The sequence below is a fragment of the Castor canadensis genome, chromosome 12 (assembly GCF_047511655.1).
Source record: "Castor canadensis chromosome 12, mCasCan1.hap1v2, whole genome shotgun sequence".
Classification (NCBI taxonomy): domain Eukaryota; kingdom Metazoa; phylum Chordata; class Mammalia; order Rodentia; family Castoridae; genus Castor; species Castor canadensis.
Window position 1 is genome coordinate 96,229,011 of NC_133397.1, and position 21,732 is coordinate 96,250,742.

The window sequence follows — 21,732 nt, forward strand, 5'->3', positions numbered from 1 at the left end:
AGAAATGGATAATTGGAAGTCCTGTAGTAGTGTTAGAAACTAGATAAACTATTCTCTCATTCTTCCAAGAAACTATTTTAGTTTATTCCTTAGATGAAGTAATGCTAAATTTGCTATAATAAATATAGTAAAGTTTTGGTATATTTTGTTCTTAGTTGCAATTAATATTACTGTTCATAAATTTAGGGGGAAATCTCATTTTTCTGAAGTTTTAGGATCATCCGGACATCAAGGTAGAGTGGCAGCAGACTCCACAATGAGACTTGACTGTGATTTTTGCCAAAATTGCTTGTTGGCTCTGTAAAAACTTGAATAATGATACCTATCTTACCTCATGAGAGATTTTTATGACAGTCGATAGAATCCCTTATATTGAGTGATCAGTAAAATATAGTATTACAATGTAAGATATTCAGTGTTTCTCTTATTTAGAACTATAATCTCTGATTTTGAAAATTAAATCTTAGAACATCTTGCAGAACCTCCTTTGTGGCATGCTGAATTTACCAAAGAAGAATTAGCTCAGAAGCTCAGTTCTACCACAAAAAGTGCAGATCACTTAAACAGCCTGCTTCGGGAAACAGAAGCAACCAATGCCATCCTTATGGAGCAAATTAAGGTGAGATCAACAGAGTGGCCACCATGAAAATACCCTGTGCCAGTTTGGTTTTTCTGACCCTTTGCACATGCATCCCCAAATTTTAACATCCACATTTCAGATGTATTCATAATATCTTGATTCTTTATATTAAATTCCTCATGATAAGAAATACTGCTTTTATATCTATTGTATGCAGTCTTAATTCCTATTTTTTTCTAAGAAGCCATAGTAAATTAGGAAACTGGAGTGATGTTTACAAGTATTGTGTAGGAAAGTATTATTATTCCACCTACGTATGGGTTCTCAAATTCTAAAGATAAACAGTGGAGTACTTCTAATTCAGATCACTGGGATGATGTTTATGGCACTGACCTATTTAGCTGAATTTGTAAGTGGAGATGGTGAAGTGGCTTAGGAAGATTTTCCTTTTTAAAGTCAACACGGGAAACATCTAGGAATGGTGTAGAATAGTTGAAAGTTACTCATGTGAGATATTTTATTTCCATCCTGGCTCAGTGATAAATTACCCCTAAGAATAAAACTTACTGAGCAATTTTAATGACTTAGGTCCCTGACTTTACATATATATTAATATTATTTAATCCTTATAATCACTGGAGGAGAGAAAATATGAAGCTGGTAAATGGTAGGGCAAAATTCAGACTCATGTCTGTCTGAAATTCACATGCTTCCGTATCTGCACTTTGCTCTGTGCTGTCTCATGCAGAACCACTAGCTATTATCCTTTTGAGATTTTTTTAGATTGAATTACTTACTTATTTATAGTAAATTATGTATGTATCTATGGGTAGTGTATATACATATAGATGTATATACGTACATGCATATGTAATGGCACCCCACCGCTAAGTAGATTTGTGTGTGTATATATATTTATGTATTTATTCATACACACACATACATATATGTATATGATGGTATCCCACCACTAAGTACTTTAAACCTAAGTGACTTATTTAAATGTTATATTTCCACAGATTTTATAATCACAAGATTTCTCAGTGTCACTATTTTAAATGATCATGAATTTTAGGACAGAGTTGACTAATTTTGTTTAAAACTGGAAATCATCCCCAACAATTTCAACTTCCTACTACCTTTTTCATGCCATCTTTTCCCCCGTTTTTCTGATAGTATTTTATATTTCCTTATGCTCCTTAACATTCACTATGTCCTGAACTCTACTTCTGTTTTGGAAAAGAGCTGTTCGTGGCAAACATGGGAACTGTTTGGGCTCTATAAGCATGGGAGGGGCAGGAGTTTCATGGAGACTGGACATTTACCCCAGCACCTACTTTCAGACTCACTCACCCCCCCTCAGCACATGTTGTACAGAAAGTAAAAGATGGAAGGAGCATCATGGTACCAGCTTATGGCCCCAGTTGTTCATTTAGTAGAATTTCCCTCAGTCCCCAGCTTTCAACCCCCATTTCTATGATACCCTGTGCTTCTGAGGCAGGCATTTCTCAGTATTTGCACAGGATGCTACCACTTCATTATCTCCTTCCCATCTCTTTTGAGATTTCTTGATACCTCTTATTTATTCTTTCTTAGCCCCTCCTTTATGTTCAGGAGAAGAAAAAGAAAAGTGCAATGTGTTCAGTCTACCATGTTTAACTAGAAGTTCTAAAACCCATTTTAAATAATTTCTCTAACACCAGCTTCTCAAAAATGAAATAAGAAGATTGGAAAGAAATCAAGAGCGGGAGAAGTCTGTAGCTAACCTGGAATACTTGAAGAATGTCTTGCTACAGTTCATTTTCCTGAAACCAGGTAGTGAAAGAGAAAGGCTCCTTCCTGTTATAGACACAATGTTGCAGCTTAGCCCTGAAGAAAAGGGAAAACTTGCCACAGTTGCTCAAGGTATGAAAAAGAACTCCCACCACTTCTGTTTTGTAATTTAAATTTACCATTGGCCTTGTACTTAAGAATTTTGTGTGAAAGCCAGCCATAGTGGCTCATGCTTATAATCCCAAGACTCAAAAGGCTAAGATAGGAGAATTGTGACTGCAGACCAGCCTGGGGTATATAGTGAGACTGTCTCAAAAAAAACCAACAACAGCAAAGAAGTTATATGTGTTTACAGTCTTCTTCAATTTTTCCCACCAATGTGAGTTCAAACTCCTTCCCACCCAAGGGGCTCCTGTATATAAATTTAGAGTCCATTTAGGGTCCACTGGTCTAAGAGACTAACCCAAGAGTCTCCATAGCATAGCTGTTTGTAAATAGTTCTCCTTCATAGAGAAGATATGTAGGAGTTCCTTAGACCCCAGAACAAAAATTGTTTCTCCTCTATATATGAATTAAAGAAAACATAAAAATTAAAAACTGATGCTTTAATAGCAGATATAGATACGGCTTAAGAGAAAGGGAGTAAACTCGAATATAGAGAAAATGAAAACAGAAATGTGGGTAAAAGAAGGTAGAATGAAGCCATTGGATGGTGGAATGAAGCCATTGGACTGGGCAGGAAAGGAACCTTCTGTGTTTCCTCCATTCCCACTCTTTTTGGCTAGAATTATAAAATGAAAGGAACTTCCTCATGGTGAAAATCCTTTAGAACAAGGAGTTAGTTTGTAGGGAGGGTATCTTGGACTCCTAGAGAAGATATGGAGTGAACTGTGCTGGAAATGTGCTTTGCACTGACCCTGCAGGCTTCTGACAGTCTTTCAGATGAAGAAAGAGAATCTGAGAGAAGCAGCTTAGGGTGAAGGGAATTGAAGAGTAGTCTGTGACTGGTCCAACATGCCTGGGTTGGGTGAGTGCTACAATTATCTTTGTATGTGTGTATCTTGCAGTAAACATTTTAAATTACCAGCATCATTGTTTAACAATAATAATAAAGTTCCAAAAGGACAGGAGAGAGAGAATAGGACAGAGATAATATGTGAAGAGTATAGCTGAATACCAAGCCAAAGGATCACAAAACCCAGTGAAGAGCTGTGAGTGTGGCTTAAATAGTAGAGCACTTGCTTAGCATGCACGAGACGCTGGGTTCAATCTCCAGTACTACTATAATTAATTAATTATTTCATTAAAATAGAAGTTTTTAAAACGGCTACCACTATTCACATAAAAGTAAAACTGCCCCCCCACCAAAAAAAGTAGAAAATATAAATTTCAAAAGCAGATACAATTGCCCCACCTCCTAAGAATGAGAAGCTCTCAATGGACTTCTGAGCATCGTTAATATAATACTGAACACAGCATTACATTAATCAGCTACTGACCTTGTAAAACATTCTTCAGGATCTTCTCTGAAAACAGAAATTTTCCTCCATGGGAAATTCTTAACTATGTACTTTAAGTGAAAGGAAAACTTCTAGGTAGACGGTCTGAGGTGCAAGAAGGAAGGACATTCTGAGCAAACTTGGTACCATATTACAGACTGGGGCCTTCAACCTGACTGCTCACAACAGCAGCATTTCATTATGAAGGACCTGAAGGTAGTAACCAACTTGGCACATGTGTGGGATGCCAAAAAAGAGTGAAAGCTATTCTTCTTTTTTTTTTTAATATATATTGCTAATAGTGAAAAATTATTTTTTTTAATTTTTATTTTATTCATATGTGCATACAATGTTTGGGTCATTTCTCCCCCCACCCCCTCATTTAGCCCCCCCAGTCCCTCCCTTACCCCCCCTTCCCCCTCGCTACCAGGCAGAAACTATTCTGCCCTTATCTCTAATTTTGTTGAAGAGAGAGTATAAGCAATAATAGGAAGGAACAAGGGTTTTTGCTAGTTGAGATAGGGATAGCTATACAGGGAGTTGACTCGCATTGATTTCCTGTGCATGTGTGTTACCTTCTAAGTTAATTCTTCTCAAACTGACCTTTTCTCTAGTTCCTGGTCCCCTTCTCCTATTGGCCTCAGTTGCTTTAAAGTATCTGCTTTAGTTTCTTTGCATTGAGGGCAACAAATGCTATCTAGTTTTTTAGGTGTCTTACCTATCCTCATACCTTCCTTGTGTGCTCTCGCTTTACCATGTGATCAAAGTCCAATGCCCTTGTTGTGTTTGCCCTTGATCTAATGTCCACATATGAGGGAGAACATAAGATTTTTGGTCTTTTGGGCTAGGAAAGCTACTCTTCTGGCACTAAAGGGCACTGGACCGTCAGACCAAATCACAAGTACCCCTTTGCCTCCATTCATCTTCTTGGAAGCAGTGTTTATGGCATCTGATTTTCTGGAAAGTTATAGCATTATTTTTCATTCAAGTTGTTACCCATTAGTGGATGGTGAAATCAATTTGATGGGTCATATCTGGAATATCTTTTTAAAATAAAAGAAATAACATAAATATCAAGATACATTGATTTTAGTAAGGGTAAGAATTGCTCCTTAAAACTTAGTATACACATGAGGGTTGGTGTCTATATGACTATATTAGCTCCTGATATAAAATTTAGTTTTTTCACTGTGGACTAGGGTCTAAAAGGTTTATACAACTTTAGCTTAGGGAGAACGTAGGTTACCCAACTATCTGAAAAGCGTCATCAAACTCCCTATGATAAACACGTGTTAAGGGCCTTGGACATGTGGTTCAGTGGTAGAGCACTCACCTCGTATGTATGAGGTCCCAGGTTCAATCACTAGGGTTGGGGGAAAAAAAAATCACCTTTTTGGGGCCCAACTTAACCCCAAGAAGGTGTTATGGACTGCTCAGGGCAGCAGGTTAAATTTCTGTGTAAGGTAAATCAACTTAGAGTGCAGGAGTACAAGTATTGTCTTGTCCACACCGCTGAGAAGTGTAGGCTGCCAGTCTCCTTGCACCACCAGTGTGAACTCACCCTGTCCTGCCTGTTAGATCTCACCACAGTTCAGAAGTTGAGTGTTGCTTTTGTATTTGAGATAGAACTTCTGGCAAGCACCTTTGTTCCCCCAAATAAGTTAGCCCTACTGTAGTACCTCCTGTGCAAAATTTGAGCCTCAGTTTTACTGTTCAACCAAGAGTCACTTCTTTTAAGGTCATAAAAATGTCAGATTGTATATATTTCTATATAAATCATGTTAAAAAAAATAAGAAAAACCTGTTCTGAAATTGTCTTAGACGCTCAGAATTTTTCTGAGCTTTAAGCTGGGATTTATGTTCAACATAAAAATTATAAGAGCCACTGAAACATTCATATAATGCAAAATGACACAACCACATTAGGAAAGTTTGGCATTTTTTGCCTAGTTCAATGTATACTTTGTGTACTCTGTATAAATAAACTTGTACAAAAAAGCAGACCATTGGTTGCCAAGGAGTGGGAGTGGGACTGACTATGAAGGCCCAGGAGATCCTTGAGGTGAAACTTGCCACACACCTTGAGGTGATAGCTGAAGACCGCACACAATTCCATGTGTTTCTCTGGACTTGGTACTGTATACTAAGAAGGGCAAATTTCAAAGTAAGTAAAGTGTACCTCAATACATCGGTGTTTAAATTACTAACACTGTGTGGGGTTTGTTTTGGTTTAGTTTTAAGGGTTACCATAACTATTGGTTTTAAACTCCAATTTAATTTGCATAAGGTTTCTATTTAAAAAAATGTACAGCCATGTGCCAATGGCTCATGCCTATAAATCCTAGTTACTCAGTAGGCATAGATCAGAAGGATCGCTGCCAGCCTGGCAGCCTATGTAAATAGTTCAAGAAACCCTGTCTTGAAAAAACCCATCACAAAAAAAACGGCTGGTGGAATGGCTCAAGGTGTAAGCCCTGAGTTCAAGTCCCCGAACTGCAAAAAAAAAATGTACATAAGGTATCCCTTGTCAAAAATACATAGTTGTGCTGCAAACTCTATTTTGGGATTTTCTGATAAAGACAAATACTGAATACTCAAGAGCAGACATTGATTGGTAATATCAAAGTATATTATGAAAAGATGGTATTTCAGAGTAACTGAGGCATCGCTTACAGATTGGTAATATTGTTTATTTGTAACAAATCATTTTTCATAATTGTCTTTGTTTTGCATATCATTGTTTTAAAGTTCCAATATAAAACATAAAAGTAGCATTAAGTTGCCTCAACTAAGGAAATCTAATACTGAATTCTTAACAAAGAAATTTAGAATAGTAATTAATGTCTTTTAGATGGAATATAATCAATGAGATATTAGCACTACTTGCTAATATTGTAAAGTGATTCTAGAATATAGATTTCACCTTGAGAAAATTTAATACTTTTTTTTTTAATCTTCCAAAGGTGAAGAAGAAAATGCTTCCCGTACTTCTGGATGGGCATCCTATCTGCATAGTTGGTCTGGACTTCGATAGATTGATGGAAAGAAAATCCTTATTAACCAAATAGAATCCATTTGAAAAAAATGGTTCCCATATATTACTGTTGTTCTTCTGTTAAAAAGTATGTATATCTGTTCACATCCTCCTCTACTGTACGTACGTATGACAGATGTATTTAAAGTCTCAGCTTGAAGTAAAAGTACAACAGCTTGAAGTATTGGTACCAGTCTGTCCACAACCCTCTAACTCAGCACCACAAACACCACAGAGTGATCTCCCAGACATAATCTCAGGTGAGAGTGCAAGGAAAGAATTCACTCCCCATCTCTAGAACCTCAGGACTTACTCATTTCTGTGAATTTTGAAGTTAAATTAGATTTGGTATCATACCAACTGGAATTTAAGCTTTCCAATAATGTTTCAAGATTATTGGTGCAAGATCAGACTTGCAGGTAATAATTATTAATTGCTGAGAAAATTTTGTAATTAGCATCTGAAGGAAAATGCTTTCTTGGTAAAGTTGGCTTATGTTTATTAGATTTTCAAGTAAATATGCTGTGCTGCAGTTAATTATGAAGCTGAATTAAATTGCGATTTAGTTACTTGCTTTAAAATAAACTGCTCTTTTTTTCTCTAAAGTGTATTTTCTCAAAACTCACTATGTTGTCAGAAAACCTGGTACTGACTGGTGTGACCCACCTACTTCGGCAGGTAGTTTCCTGGTGTCTCTACAGGCTCATACTATGGTGCCACTACTTAAAAATCATAAGTCTGTTTTGAGAATTCTCTCCATCTCTCCAGATTAAAAAAAAAACAACTCAGAACAGTGACTGTGTTACTTGGCATTGAATCTACATGTGAAACCGGTGCTTCCAGTGTTGGATGATGATGTCATTCCCTCAGCTTGCCCTCTAAAGGAATTTAAAGACACGTCATAGATCAGGGCTCTGTTTTCACAGTTCTGGTGAATAATCCTAGCTAGCTGGTGGTGTTCCTTGCCTTTGACACCTCTGAGTATTTTATTGACTAGATAAAAAAAAAATGTGTTCTTAAATTTGAGAATTCTATTTTTAATATTTAATCACCACACAGTATGCTCTCGGAAGTTCTTAATTTGTACTCTAATTTTCAGTATCAAGTGGATACCTGACTTTGTACTTCAGTTACTAGGAACATTAGTTTCCAATTTTGGTTTAACTGAAATTTGCTGCTGACATGTTGAGTTTGTTCTTTAAAAACTATTCCTTTATTTCTGTCTTCTGGACTTAGAAGAACAGACCTAACTAGTGAATGTGTTAATGAAAATGCATCTATTTCAGAGCTCACTTTAAAAGTTTAGTTTTTTTTACTTTATAAACTGTGAATATGAGTGTGCCAGTGGCATACAATCCAGTTGTAATTATATTTAAATACTTTCTCTTTGAACCTAGGTCTTTTGAATTCTATACACACTTATTTAAAAATATAGTCTGTACTTATGGATATAGTAACAATAATACCTTTTTGCATGATAAAAATTACTTGGATTACAAAAGGCATATTCTTTCATGGCTTCAGCAATGAAGAAATGGAATATTTATTTTAGTATCTCTATTAAATATGTATATTAAATTTTTGGCTACTCTTTTTCTGTTAAACACTGTCTCTTGAGTTTTTAATTGGCTTCTGAATTGGAGTTGCAAACTCCTTTACCACTGTCCTTTCATAGTTGGGGCCTATTGGGTGCTCAAGAAATGTAGACTCAGCTGGGCTTCAGTGGCTCATACGTGTTATCCTAGCTGATTGGGAGGATGGTAATTTGAGGCCAGCCTGGGCAAATAGTTTGCAAGCCCAGTCTCCAAAGTAACCAAAGCAAAATGGACTAGAGGGTTAGCTCAAGCAGTAAAGCACTTGCTTTGCACAGCACAAAACCCTGAGTTCAAACCCTAGTCCCACCCAAAAAATAAATGTAGACTGAGCCACGTGCACTGGCATGTGCCAATAGTCCCAGCTACCTGGAAGGCTGAGGTAGGAGGATCCTTGAACCCAGGGAGTTTGAAGCCAGCCTAATAAGACCACCCACCCTTACCTGCTCGTTAAAAAAAAAAAGTATACCTTCTCTGGCATGTGCCAAGTTGACCATGGTGTCTGCTAGATCTGAGCCACTCCTTCCAGCTTCAGCTGCAAGCAGCAGATAGCCTTTCTTTGAGCAAGGTATGCATGGATTCAAGCAGACAGGTACCTGGTGAAGGTTGCAGTCTAAGGTGCCCTCAAATGAAGGAATTTGCTCAGGGTGGGTCAGAAGTCACTAACTCCATTGGGAATTTCAACTAGGAAATGGAAAGGCACAAATCAAAAAAGCATAGGTACCACCAGAAAGAGACAAGGTGGCCCTGGGAAGGAGTGGACCTGGAAGTCAGGAGAAACAGTTCATGAATGAGGCATTGGATTTACCAGTAAGTTAATATAATGATTATGTACGCTGTGCTGTTAGTAATAAAATTTTCTACCTGCCCAGACCTGGGACTAGAATCAGACTCAGTCTAGGGTTGTAATTGATGCTGTACTGGATCTTAAGCTCACATTGAAATGTCTTTATAAACATTTTAGAAGCCCTAATAACAAGAAGCAAGATACATGGTACAACTGAGGCAGCTGCCACTCACTGCACTATGTGCAACTGGTTGCCAGAATAAAAAGTCTTAAGAATCTGGGAGGCTAACACTTAAAAAAAATTAAAAGGAGGGGGCAGGGGGAGAAATGGCCCAAACAATGTATGCACAAATGAATAAATTTTTTAAAAGTAAAAATGAGGATAAAAAACAATAGGATTGAAGTGGCGAGATGGTGGATTAAACACTTACTTCATGTGACTCCATGAATGAGAAGAGTCAGGGTAATGAAGGGTAGACTATTCCAAAGGGAGAATCAGGAATCACAAAAGAGGTGACAGGACAGCTGAAAAGCATGGAGAACTAGACAATACAGAAATGTAGGCAACAGTCCACAGCACCAACCCCATCTCCCCAGTTGGCAGGGAAAGCTAAAACCATAACCAAACGGTATGCTAGAAAAACCTCCTGACATCATATTGGCAGACCTAACCACAAGGTAAGCTCCCAGTTCTCACAAGACTTACACCCCGTAGAGGAATTTGGTGTAACAGTGACTCCTCCTAGTAGGCTAGCACTGGAGAAGAAAGACATTTTGTCTTTCCCCATATATTGGGGTATCTATAGCCAGGTGCCATCTTGAGAGGGTACCTATTGTTTGAGACTGAGCTACTCTGGAAACCTGAAAGCAAGGAGCAAGCACAACACAGGAAGCCTGGGAACACTCGGCCACTGTGTCTGGGTAGGGGATGACAATGCAAGAGGGGCATGGACAGGGGTAGGGTCTGATGTGAACCTGCTGAGAAGTTTAAACAATGTGGAGCTCACAGTGAAAGGTGTGGCAGTCAGTGCCCCTCCCCCCATCACCTGAGGATCACTGGAAAAGAGCTCTGAGCCTGTGGCCAGTGAGTTGCTCAGCCTCCAGGAGCTACCTCCTGTTTGCATGGGGTTTGTTACTAGGCAGAATAGAATGCTCTGAGCCCAAGTCCTAAGGATTACTCAATTTCCCCAGCCTCCTTAACACAACGTGGTCAGCAGCTGGACATGGTCTGAAAGCACTGAGATTGGCAGGAGGAGTGTCTGAGTCTCCCATTTTTCCATCTGCATTGAGCAGAAGTCAATGCTCTTTTTGCTTCCTCCACTCTCCAGCACATTCAGGGGACACCCTTAGGCTTGGACACTTGCCTCAGGGGACACAAACAGGAGGGGAGGGCTGGAGTAAATGGGAACCTACCCAGCCCACAGGCTCAGATCCCTGAGGCCAGCAGCAACTCCAAGTACACAAAGGAAGCTTCTAAAGTGAATACAGTTGTTGCTGTTATGGTGTTTTGTTTTCTTCTCTCTAAGTGGTACTGGGGATTGAGTCCTCAAGAGGAGATTGCTCACTAAGAAGCCAACTGAATAAAATTGGAAGAGATATCTATCACAATAGATAATGCAAATGGCAACCTAGAAATAAGAAATATGAAAAGACGAGCAATGTGATGCCTTCAAAAGCTCATAATTCCTCAATAACTAAATCCAAAATATTGAAATGTCTGCAATAACAAAGAATTTAAAAGTATACTTTTAAAAATGAACAATGAAGAGTCAGGCACCAGTGGATAACACGTATAATCATCACTAGTTGGGAGGCTGAGATAGGAGGATCACCACTCCAGGCCAGCCAAGAAAAGTATTCCTCAAGAGCCCATCTCTAAAAATAACCAGAGAAAAATGGACTGGAGGCATGTCTGAAGCAGTAGAGTGTGAAGCCCTGAGTTCAAACCATGGTCTCACCAAAAAAAAAAAAGACCTCAAAGAGGATTCAAACAGCTGAATAAAGTAAGGAAGTCAATTCAAAACCTGTACAAGTAAGCAACATGTATATGAATAGTTCAGAAAGAATAGTGAGATTCTACAGGGGAAAATATTTAAAATTAAAAACTTGCCAGGCACCAGTGACTCACGCCTGTAATCCTAGCTACACAGGAGGCAGAGATCAGGAGGATCATGATTTGAAGCCAGTCCAAGCAAATAGTTCACAAGACCCTATCTCAAAAAAAAAAAAGGAAAACCCATCACAAAAAAGGGCTGGTGGAGTGGTCAAGGTGTAGGCCCTGAGTTCAAACACCAGTACTGGGGAGGGGGGAGGGAAACTGGAAAGCTTAGACCAAGCAGGAAAAGAACATTAAGGATTAAAGACAAAGTCAAGGAAATATTACATTTAAACAACAATGAAGAATAAATAGCCAGCCACCAGTGATTCATGCCTGTTATCCTAGCTACTTGGAGGCAGAGATCAGGAAGATCATGGTTTGAAGCCAGCCCAGGCAAATAGTTCTTGAGACCCTATCTAGAAAATACTCAATAAAGTCAGAGTGGCTCACATGGTAGAATACCTACTTAGTAAGCATGAGGCCCTGAGTTCAAACCCCAGTACCACAGAAATAAATAAGCTTGACAACAACTTTCAAGAATGCTGGGACATAATCAAGAACACAAACAGGAATCCACAGGACAGAAGAAGGACCTAAGATACAAACTAAAGGCATAGAAAACTTAATGAAATTATAGCAGAAAAATTTCCCAAATCTAGGGAAAAATGTGAATATCCAAAAACAGGCAGCATATAGAGCCCCAAATAAACATAACCAGAAAAGAACCTCTTCATGTCACACTATAATAAAAATACTAAGGCTACAAAACAAGAATGTGGAAAGTTGTAAAAGAAAAATGCCAAATTACTTACAAAGGCAAATCAATCAAAATTACATCGGACTGCTCTCCAGAAACCAACCCTAAAAGCCAGGAAAGTGTGGAATGATACATTACAGGTTCTGAAAGCATATAACTAACAACCAAGATTAGCATATTCAGCAGTTATCCTTTTAAATCAGAGAAATAAAGATCTTCCAGATAAGCACAAACTAAAGCAATTCATAACCACTGAGCCAGCATTGCAAAAAAATGCTTAAATGAATCCTACATACAAGACAGAAAAAGTCACAAATACGAGAAACAGGAAAGAATAAGTTTCAGGATGAGAATAAATAAATAAGAAATAAATCAATCATACTCAGTGAAGCAGAAAACTCCCAAGAGGACCAAACAGTGCACGAATCAACCAGGAAAAGAATCAACAAAATTGTAAGAATCACCAAACACCTCTAAATAATAACCCTAAATGTAAATGATCAACTCTCTACTTAAAAGATGCAGATTGACTTTTGAAAAAAACAAAACAAAACAAGATCCAATATTTGTTGTCTTTGAGAAACATACTTCACTGCCAATGACATACACAAGCTGAAAGTAGAAGGATGGAAAATGATATGCCAAAAAAGTAGAAACCAAAAGCAAGCAGGAATCTATTCTAATATCTAACAAAGTACACTGAAAGCTACAATTAGTCAAAAGAGATAAAGGTCACTATATATTATTAAATGGAAAACATCCATCAAAAAGATAGAGTGATTATAAATTTATATGCACCAAATATTGGTGCACCCAATTTCATAAAACACATTAATGGACAATAAAGAGACAGATAGGTCCTGATATAACAATAGTGTGTGACTTTAATAACCCACTCTCCTTAACAAATAGATGATACAGACCAAAAAATCAATAGATGCCTTAGAGTTAAACTGCGGCATAGAGCAAATGGATTTAGCAGACATCTACAGAATATCCCATCCAACAGCTGCAGAATACACATGCTTCTCGTCAGCTCATGGAACTTTCTCCAGAACAGATTACATTTTAAACCATTAAAACAAGTCTTAAGTAAAGACTCTTTAAGAAAGACTATAAGAAAGTTGAAATAGTTTCTTGTGTCTTATATTGGACATCAATAGCAAGAGAAACTATACAAACTATATTCTCAACAGAGAAAGAGAGGAAGAACATGGGCAATCACCAAACAGACAGCAGGACAGTAGAAAAGCATGGAGAAACAGGCAGTAGAAAAGGAGCAAAGAGTGCTAGCTCCTTGGGATGGGAGGGACAACTGAAGACAATCACAAGATAAACTAGGTGCCCCTGGTGACAGACTGTCTTCAAGAGAATCCCATACCTGCCAAAAGTCTTAAATCCAGTGCAGGAATTTCGTGAGGCAGTGAAACACTATTAGCCTGGTAAAGAGAGACACCTGTCACTCCCATCATGTCTGAGAGCTATAACAAGATGCTATCCTGAGAGAAAGACTATTGTCTGAGGGCTTGAAAATAATTATGGCTCATGGAGTCTTGCAACACCCTGCCACAGTCTCTGAGTGGGAGACAGTCAAGAGAGATGGTTGTGAAGTGGAAGACGGTCTGACATGGTTCCGTAGATAAGTTCAAGCAGCAGAAAACTCCAGCAGAGAAGAGCATGGTGGTCTGAAACCTCACAATCCCTGGCAAAGAGGAAGTCCCATAGCCTGAGAGTCGTGGAGGAGACAAAGCACCTTGCCTGTGGCTGATATAGTATTTGCCTCCAGGGCCTGCCTCCTGGCTACATGTGTTGGCTGTTAGGTAGGTCTGAAGGCCCTGAGCCTAGATCTCCAAATTGCATGATATCCACAGCACCCTCCCTCACACAGAAAGGTGAACCATTGGGCAGGTTCCAAAGGCACTGAGGCCCACATCCAGGAACTGCCTTCTGATGTGTGTTTACTGCCTGGCAGGTCTGAGAACCCAAGATCAGGCCCTCTGCATCATGTGACATCCATAGCCTTTTCCATAGGGAGGTGACTGCTGGATGGGGTCTATAAGCATTGAGACAACCAAGCAAAGGTCCCTCAGTTCTTCCCCCAGCTGATGCAGAACTCAATACTCTACTCCCCCAACTCTGTGACACATTTGGGGATTACCCCTAGATTTGGATGCTTGCTGCCCCCCGGGGAATACAAACTGGGGGGCTTGTGGAGCAAGTAGGACCCTGCCTACCCTACAAGCTGTAAAGCTCCCTAAGGCCAGCACAGTTCCCACTACACAAAGAAGGGAAGCTTCTATAGTGAAAGCAGCCCATAAACAGAAAACTGATCCTTCTATAAGAGATTCCAACTAGTTTTTCTTGATCTGGGCAGTGCTGGATCACGCACAGTACCCTGAGTTCATAGGTGAATGCTTAACTACTGAGCCATACTCTGAGTACAGTTGACAAATACCACCTCAACCCAGTCATTATACTACCCTGCCTGAATGTTGAGAGTATTTGAATTGAAAGACTACAGGTGATTAAAACTTTTAACCAATGACTTGACCTCAGATGTGCAAATTTCAACACAGAAACACAAGACATATAAAACACAAAGCTATATGACTCATTCAAAACCCAATGATTCCACAGTAAAAAACATAATAGTGAAGTGGATGAAATCTAAAGAATTTTTTTAAATAATTACAAGAATGATCAATGAAATTAAAGAAGACAGGAATGAATTCTAAAAAACAAAACAAAACAAAAAATTCTCAAAAAGCTAAATGAAATATACAAGACCTTGCAGGACATAAAAGAGGAATTCAATAAATATATACAAATTCTGGAAAAAAAATCAAATTAAAACCCTGGAAGTGAAAAGTTCATTAAGTCAAATAAAACACTCTATTGAAACTCTCTGCAATAGACTGGATCAAATTGAAAACAGAATATCAGGGCTTGAAGACAAGGGAGATGTGTTAGAACATGCAAATGAAGATAGAGAAAAAAACTAAAGTATGAATGGAACATGCAAGACCTCTGCAACACCATTAAAAGACCAAACCTATGAACCATGGACAGAAAAGAAGGAGTAGAGAAGCAAGCTAAAGACATAGAAAATATTTTCAATAAAATAATAGCAGAAAACTTCCTATGTCTTGAGAAAGAAATGGTCTTCCACGTGCAGGAGGCTTTTAGGATTCCAAACAGACAAGACCAGAAAAGAACCTCTCCATGTCATATTATAGTTAAAACATTAGGCATACAGAACAAGGGAAGAATTTTAAAAGCTGCAAGAGAAAAGCACTAAGTCACTTATAAACACAAACCCAACAGAGTAACAGAAGATATCTCAACAGAAACTTTAAAAGCAAGGAGGGCATGGAATGAAGTAATTCGAGCCCTGAAAGGAAACAACTGCCAACATAAATTACTGTACTCAATAGAGCGATCCTTCATAATTGAAGGAGAAATAAACACCTTCCATAAAAAAAAAAAAACTAAAGCAACTCATGACCACTAAACCAGCGCTGCAGAAGATACTTAAAGGAATCCTACACACAGCCAAGTAAGATAAACACAACCCTGAAAATACAGGAAAAAATTAATTTCACTAGAAGAGTAGACAAGCAAATGAGGAGTAAGTAAGAATCAAATACTAAAAACCAATTAAGTGGCAGTAATAATTATACTCCTTTCAATAACAACTCCTTTCAATAACAAATCTCTAATCAAAAGACACAGACTTGTAGATTGGATTAAAAAGCAAGACTTAACCATTTCTTGCCTGCAAGAAATTCAGAATACTAATTCTTCTAAGCAGTCCATGGAAATTTCTCCAAAATAGATCGTATCTCAGAACATAAAGTAAGTCTTAACAAATACAAGAAAACTGAAATAATTCCCTGTATTTTATCTGCCCACAATGGAACAAAACTAGTAGTCAGTAACAAGAGGAACTATAAAAAATATCCAAACACATAGAGACTGAAAAAGTCACTCTTGAATAATCAGTGGGTCATTGCAGAAATAAATGGAGAAATAGTAAAAATTCCTAGAATCAAACAAAAATGAAAATGCAACTTACAAGAACCTTTGGGACACAGCAATGGCAGTGATAAGAGGAAAGGTTCTAGTCATAAATACCTTCACTGAAAAACCTAATGATGTACCTCAATCTCTTTGAAAAACAAGACAAACCAAATTCAAAAGCAGTAGACGGAAAGAAATAATAAAGATCAAGGCAGAAATTAATGACATGGAGACTAAAAGAACAATTCAAAGAATCAATAAAACAGTAAGTTGATTCTTTAAAGATATAAACAGTATTAACAAATCCTTAATCAACCTTACTAGAAGAAAGGGAGAACGACCCAAGTTAATAAAATTAGAGATGAGAAAGGGGACATCAGAAGAAATACCAGTGAAATTCAGAAGAAGATCATTAGGGAAAATCCTTTAAGATATAGGCTTAGGTACCATCTTTCTGAATAGGTCTCCAATTGCTCAGGAACAAAAAACAAGAATTGACAAGTGGGATGCATCAGATTAAAAGCTCCTGTGAACTGAAGGTGTGGCTCAAGCAGAAGAGTGCCTGCTTTACAAGCATGAAGCCCTGAGTTCAAACCCCAGTCCTCCACACACACATAAAAAAAGTTAAAAAGCTTCTGCATGGCAAAGGAAAATTGTTTCCAGAATCAAGAGATAACCCACAAAAAATCTTTGCTGACTATTCATCAGTGAAAGATTACTATCCAAAATATATACAGAGCTTCAAACATTAAACACCAAAAGAACAAACAATCCAATTAGTAAATATGCAAATAAATTGAAGAGACAGTTTCCAAAAGAAGTACAAATGGCTAATAATTATATGAAAAAGTGTTCAACATCAGTAGCTTTAATATCAAAACTACACTGAGATTCCATCTCACCCACCCCCACAAACTCAGAAAACAAACAACAAATGTTGGAGAGGATCTAAATGGCAGGAATGAACTCAACTAGTCCAGCCAGTATGGAAATCAGTATGGAGGTTTCTCAAAAAACTAAAAAATAGACCTATCTTATAATTCCACTATACCACTCCTGGGCATATATCTGAAGAATCTACATTGTAAAATAAATACATTTTAAAAAACAAATAAAATGGAAATTATTTGCTATTTGGAGAGGGCAGAGGAAATGAGGGTGGCAAAAGAATATGATAGAAGTACATTGCATTGCTGAAGGCTGGTTCAACAGCAGAGCACCTGCCCAGCAAACACAAAGCCCTGAGTTCAAACCCCAGTGCCCCTGAAGTACATTGTATGCATGTATGAAAGGACATAATGAAACCCATTTAAAGTTTTGTAAGAAAGTTTTTTAAATGGGACTTACTGAATTATAGACAGGGTGAATGTGACCAAACTACATTATATGTGGATGCAGAAATATCACAATAAAACCCCATACTTTGTACAATTAATATATGGTAATAAACATAATTTTAAAAGTAAAATAGAAAAGGAAAGGACAGAGAGAAGGAAGAGGAGTGATTAAATAACTTTTTTCTGTGGTAAAAGCATTGTAATAATGGGACTTGAGTGCAAAGGGGGTTCAACAGGAGGGGGAGGGGAATGAAAAGATATGAGGGTGAAGAGGATCAAAATATGTTGTTATACAGGTATAGAGATAGCATGAAGAAACTCACCAAATTACTGTTTTTAAAAGGAAGGGAGGACAGAGGAGTTAAGAGAATAGAGAGGGTGAACTTGCTCAAAACACACTGTATGCATATATGGAATTTTCATATGAACCCCTTGTACTATTAATGTATCCTAAATTTTTTTTAAATGTAATCTTTTAAAACAGAATTCTTTGGAGCTAAAAAAAAAAAGTGGTATTTCAAAAAGTGGTATTTCTGTCCAGTATTAAAACACACACACACACCCCTTTTTTTTACTCCCAAAAACTACTGACTAAAATAAATTTATATCATTAGAACGCATTTTTTAAAAGGAACGTTTAAGTGACCATTGTCCTGCTCTGCCCAAGGCAGCGGCTTGCACCGCTGGTTCTCACATGGACGTTCACAGCATCTCTTTCAGTCAGAAGCAGCCCAGCTTGGAGGAGAGTTGCAGCGCCCCTTGCTGGACAGGAAGCGCAGAGACTGTGGATTTGGCTATGTGTCTCCACCATACAGCCCAGCTACCCCAACTGAATTCATCTACAGGTTACTTTTGCCAGGAAAAGACATTGTGGCAAGTCTTTCTTTTTTGGTGGTGGCAGAAGTGGGATTTGAACTCAGGGCCTACCGCTTGGCAGGCAGGTGCTGTACCACTTGAGCCACGCTCCAAGTCCTTTTTGCTTTGTCATTTTTGAGATAAGTTCTCCTCTGGACTGCCTCCCTCTTAGCTGGGGTGACAGGTGCAGGAACCAATATCCAGCTTTTATTAGCTGAGAGGGGCTTGTGAGCTTTTTTTCCCCAACCTGGCCTCAAACTATGGTCCACCTATTCTCTGCCTCCCAAGTATCTGGGATTACAGAAGTGAGCCACTGCTCCCAGTGATTGTGGTGATTCTTTTTCATTCATCTTTTGTTGTGAGCAATCATACATACAAAAGAGTGAATATAGCACACCCACAGAAGAATGGTAATAAACTCACCCTAAAAAAATAAAAAATACCAATACCTTTGAAACTCTCTATGTGCCCAATTCCCACAAGCCATATGTAACTAGCTTCTTGAATTTAACACTAATCTTCCTGTGCAATCCTGTGGGTTGCTGAATTTCCTTGGTTTTGAGCTTTATCAGATTTGAATTCTCTAAACTTTCTTCTGACTTGCTTTCTAGCAAAATATTTAACTCATTCACATTATGCATGTAGCTCATTTGTTTTCATTGCTACATAGTATTTCATTTTATGAATAGTCCACAATTTATTCCATTTATTAGTGGTTGTTTGGGTTGCTTCCTCTTTTTTATTCTTAGAAGTGATAGTGCCATGAACTTATTCTACCTATTTCACAATACTTGTGTATAAGAGTTTAGGATCCACAGGACTGGAAATGCTGGATAATAGAGTCCTCTAGTGTGGAACTCCACTAGATGAGGCCAAATGGATTGGCTATATCAATGTCGTTTTTTAAGTGTTTAAGTTAGAGTATTTGAGAAGTGCCACAAGGAAACTCCTTGTGTAGCTATCTTAAACAAGCAAAAATATCATTTTTTTTTCTTTTACAAAATCAAAGAACAGGAGGGCAAAACAGGTCCTGCCTGGGGATGGTTGCAACCAGCAGGAGGGGGGGAGGAGGCAGGGAAAGGGAAGTAGGAGGGAATAGGGAAAGGCGGTAGGAGAGTGAATATGGTGCAAATATTGTGCACATTTGTATGTAAACAGAAAAATGAGACCCTGTTGAAGCTATTCCAGGAATGAGGGGAGGGTGTGATAAAGGAGAATGGTGGAGGGGGTGAATTCAAGTATGATACATTTGATATATTGTAAGAACTTTTGTAAATGCCACGGTGTACTCCCACCCATACAACAATAAAAAGAAAAGAGTATTTGAGAGTTCCTGTTCCTCCACATTCTCATGAATTGACTTTATCAGATTCTTAATTTTTGCCAATCTGGTGGGTGGAATTGTAACTATGTTTTTATAATTTTATTAGGGTTTTAAATGACATTCCTCTTAACGACTAAGGAAGTTAAACACCTTTTCCTATGTTGTTAACTGCTTTCATTTTTTTTATTCTGTGAAGTGCCTGTTCATACTTGCTGACTATTTTTATATTGGTTGGTTGTTTTTGTTTTGTTTTGAACTCAGGGTCTCATACTTACAAAGCAGGTGCTCTACCACTTGAACCACATGTCCAGTCCATTCTGCTCTCGCTATTTTGAAGATGGGGGTCTCACAAAGTATTTGTCTGGGCTGGCCTTAGACCTCAGTTCTTCTGATCTTAGCCTCCCAAACAGCTAGGATTACAGGCATGAGCCACTGATGCCTGGCTTGGTTGGTTGTTTTCTTAATTGATTCATGGAGCTGCTTTATATATTCTAACAGAAATCCCTTGTTAGGTGACATGCACATAATTTCTCCCATTTCTGCTTTATTTTTCCAATCTTTTTAAATTTTTGGTTAACAGACATTCTTAATTAACATTATTTTTTTCTTTTTCTTTTTTTTTTTTGGTGGCACTGGGGTTTGAACTCAGAGCCTCAAGCTTGCTAAATAGGTTCTCTGCCACTTGAGCCACTTCCCGAGCCCTGTTTTGTGTTGGGTATTTTCAAGATAGGATCTCTCAAACTATTTGCTTAGGCTGGCTTTGAACCACGATCCTCCTGAGTAGCTGGGATTACAGGCACAAGCCACCAGCACCCAACGCATTATTTATTTTTCATATGATATTTTTAAATTGACTAGGACTGCCGTAAAAGGTAGTAAGAATTACACCCCTTGATCATGTAGTATTGAAATTCACCAGCTCTGGATCAACCCAGAATTAAAATAATTAAATAAATAAATTTGAAAATAACTTACCTAACATGGTTAACATAAACTGTGTAATAGGTCTCGATATGGAGGATTTAATGTACTTCCTCCTAAAGGCCTGATAAAATGAAAAATTTAAAGCCATAAACCCATAAGGAGAAAAGAATAAGAGATAAGACAGCTTCAGAATAAGGTGTCTGAAGGGAGGGGCAAATAATTAATGTGGCAGCACTAGGAAATAAAAGATCACCAAGAGAAAGCACTTAGGAACACAGTAGGTGATGATGGCCCAGCCTGGAGGCATCAGGTATTGTGGGAGTTGGGGGCAAGTAGTGGGAAAGCTGGTTAAAATAAAGAGAATAAAGAGAATCTACTCCCACCCAGAACAGACAAACCAATGATCCTTACCGGCAAGGAGACAGAGTAACTGTTTTAAACATTGACCCTGATTAGAATGCCAGCTACATCAGAGAGGGAGAAGAAACTTTTCAAAACAAGGAGAGTAAGAGGTGTGCACCCTGAATCCACTCCCCATCTCCAAGCCACCTTTCCCCCATCACCCTACTCCTGTTCTTCCCAGAACCCCCCACTGGCCCTATTGCTCTGACCACAGGATGTCATTCTTCAGAAACTTCATCCTAGAGAAAACACCAATGATTGGCAATATTCGCAGGCATACTTATTATATTAGAACACATCTCAAGAAACCCTGCTGACCAACACAAAATCCGCATTTCTCTAATGCCCAATCTTTAAACAGGAAGGGATAGCTGAGGATAATCATATATTTAAGGTAAGCCTTCAAAACACAGAAGCTCTCAAGATACAAAAGAAAACTTTAAAAAAATTCTCAGACAGATTAGAGCATGCTTCATCCATAAAACAAGATTAGCTTGCTAATGAAAATGAGCAATTAAAAAATACAATAATAATCCCAGCTACTGTTCAGTCCAGACTGGCCAGACACTGCCTTTTATTCTCTTAACAAGATCCTAACAAAAAGTGCAATGGGAGTAATTTTTTTTTCAGTTCTTAGAGAGCTGAAACACTTTTCTCCTCCCCCTTTATTGTTGTTTATAGAACTGCAGGTTGCAAATCACTTTCCCTGGGAATTTCTCCAATGTTTTCTGGTAGACAGTGGTGCTATTG

General features: G+C 38.2%; 1 protein-coding gene across 3 annotated transcripts in view; it reads left to right on the forward strand.

The window, feature by feature from the left end:
• Positions 1 to 8,464, forward strand: part of Gcc2 (GRIP and coiled-coil domain containing 2) — a 50,870-nt gene extending 42,406 nt beyond the window's left edge. For 2 of the 3 annotated variants that reach the window (XM_074050527.1, XM_074050529.1), the window contains 3 exons: positions 468 to 619; positions 2,284 to 2,485; positions 6,816 to 8,464. In XM_074050527.1, coding sequence (XP_073906628.1) covers positions 468 to 619; positions 2,284 to 2,485; positions 6,816 to 6,886 — 425 coding nt within the window. In that variant the 3' untranslated portion in view covers positions 6,887 to 8,464. The remainder of the gene's footprint in view (positions 1 to 467; positions 620 to 2,283; positions 2,486 to 6,815) is intronic. The other variant, XM_074050528.1, reaches the window with a different exon arrangement.
• Positions 8,465 to 21,732: the final 13,268 nt, after the last annotated feature.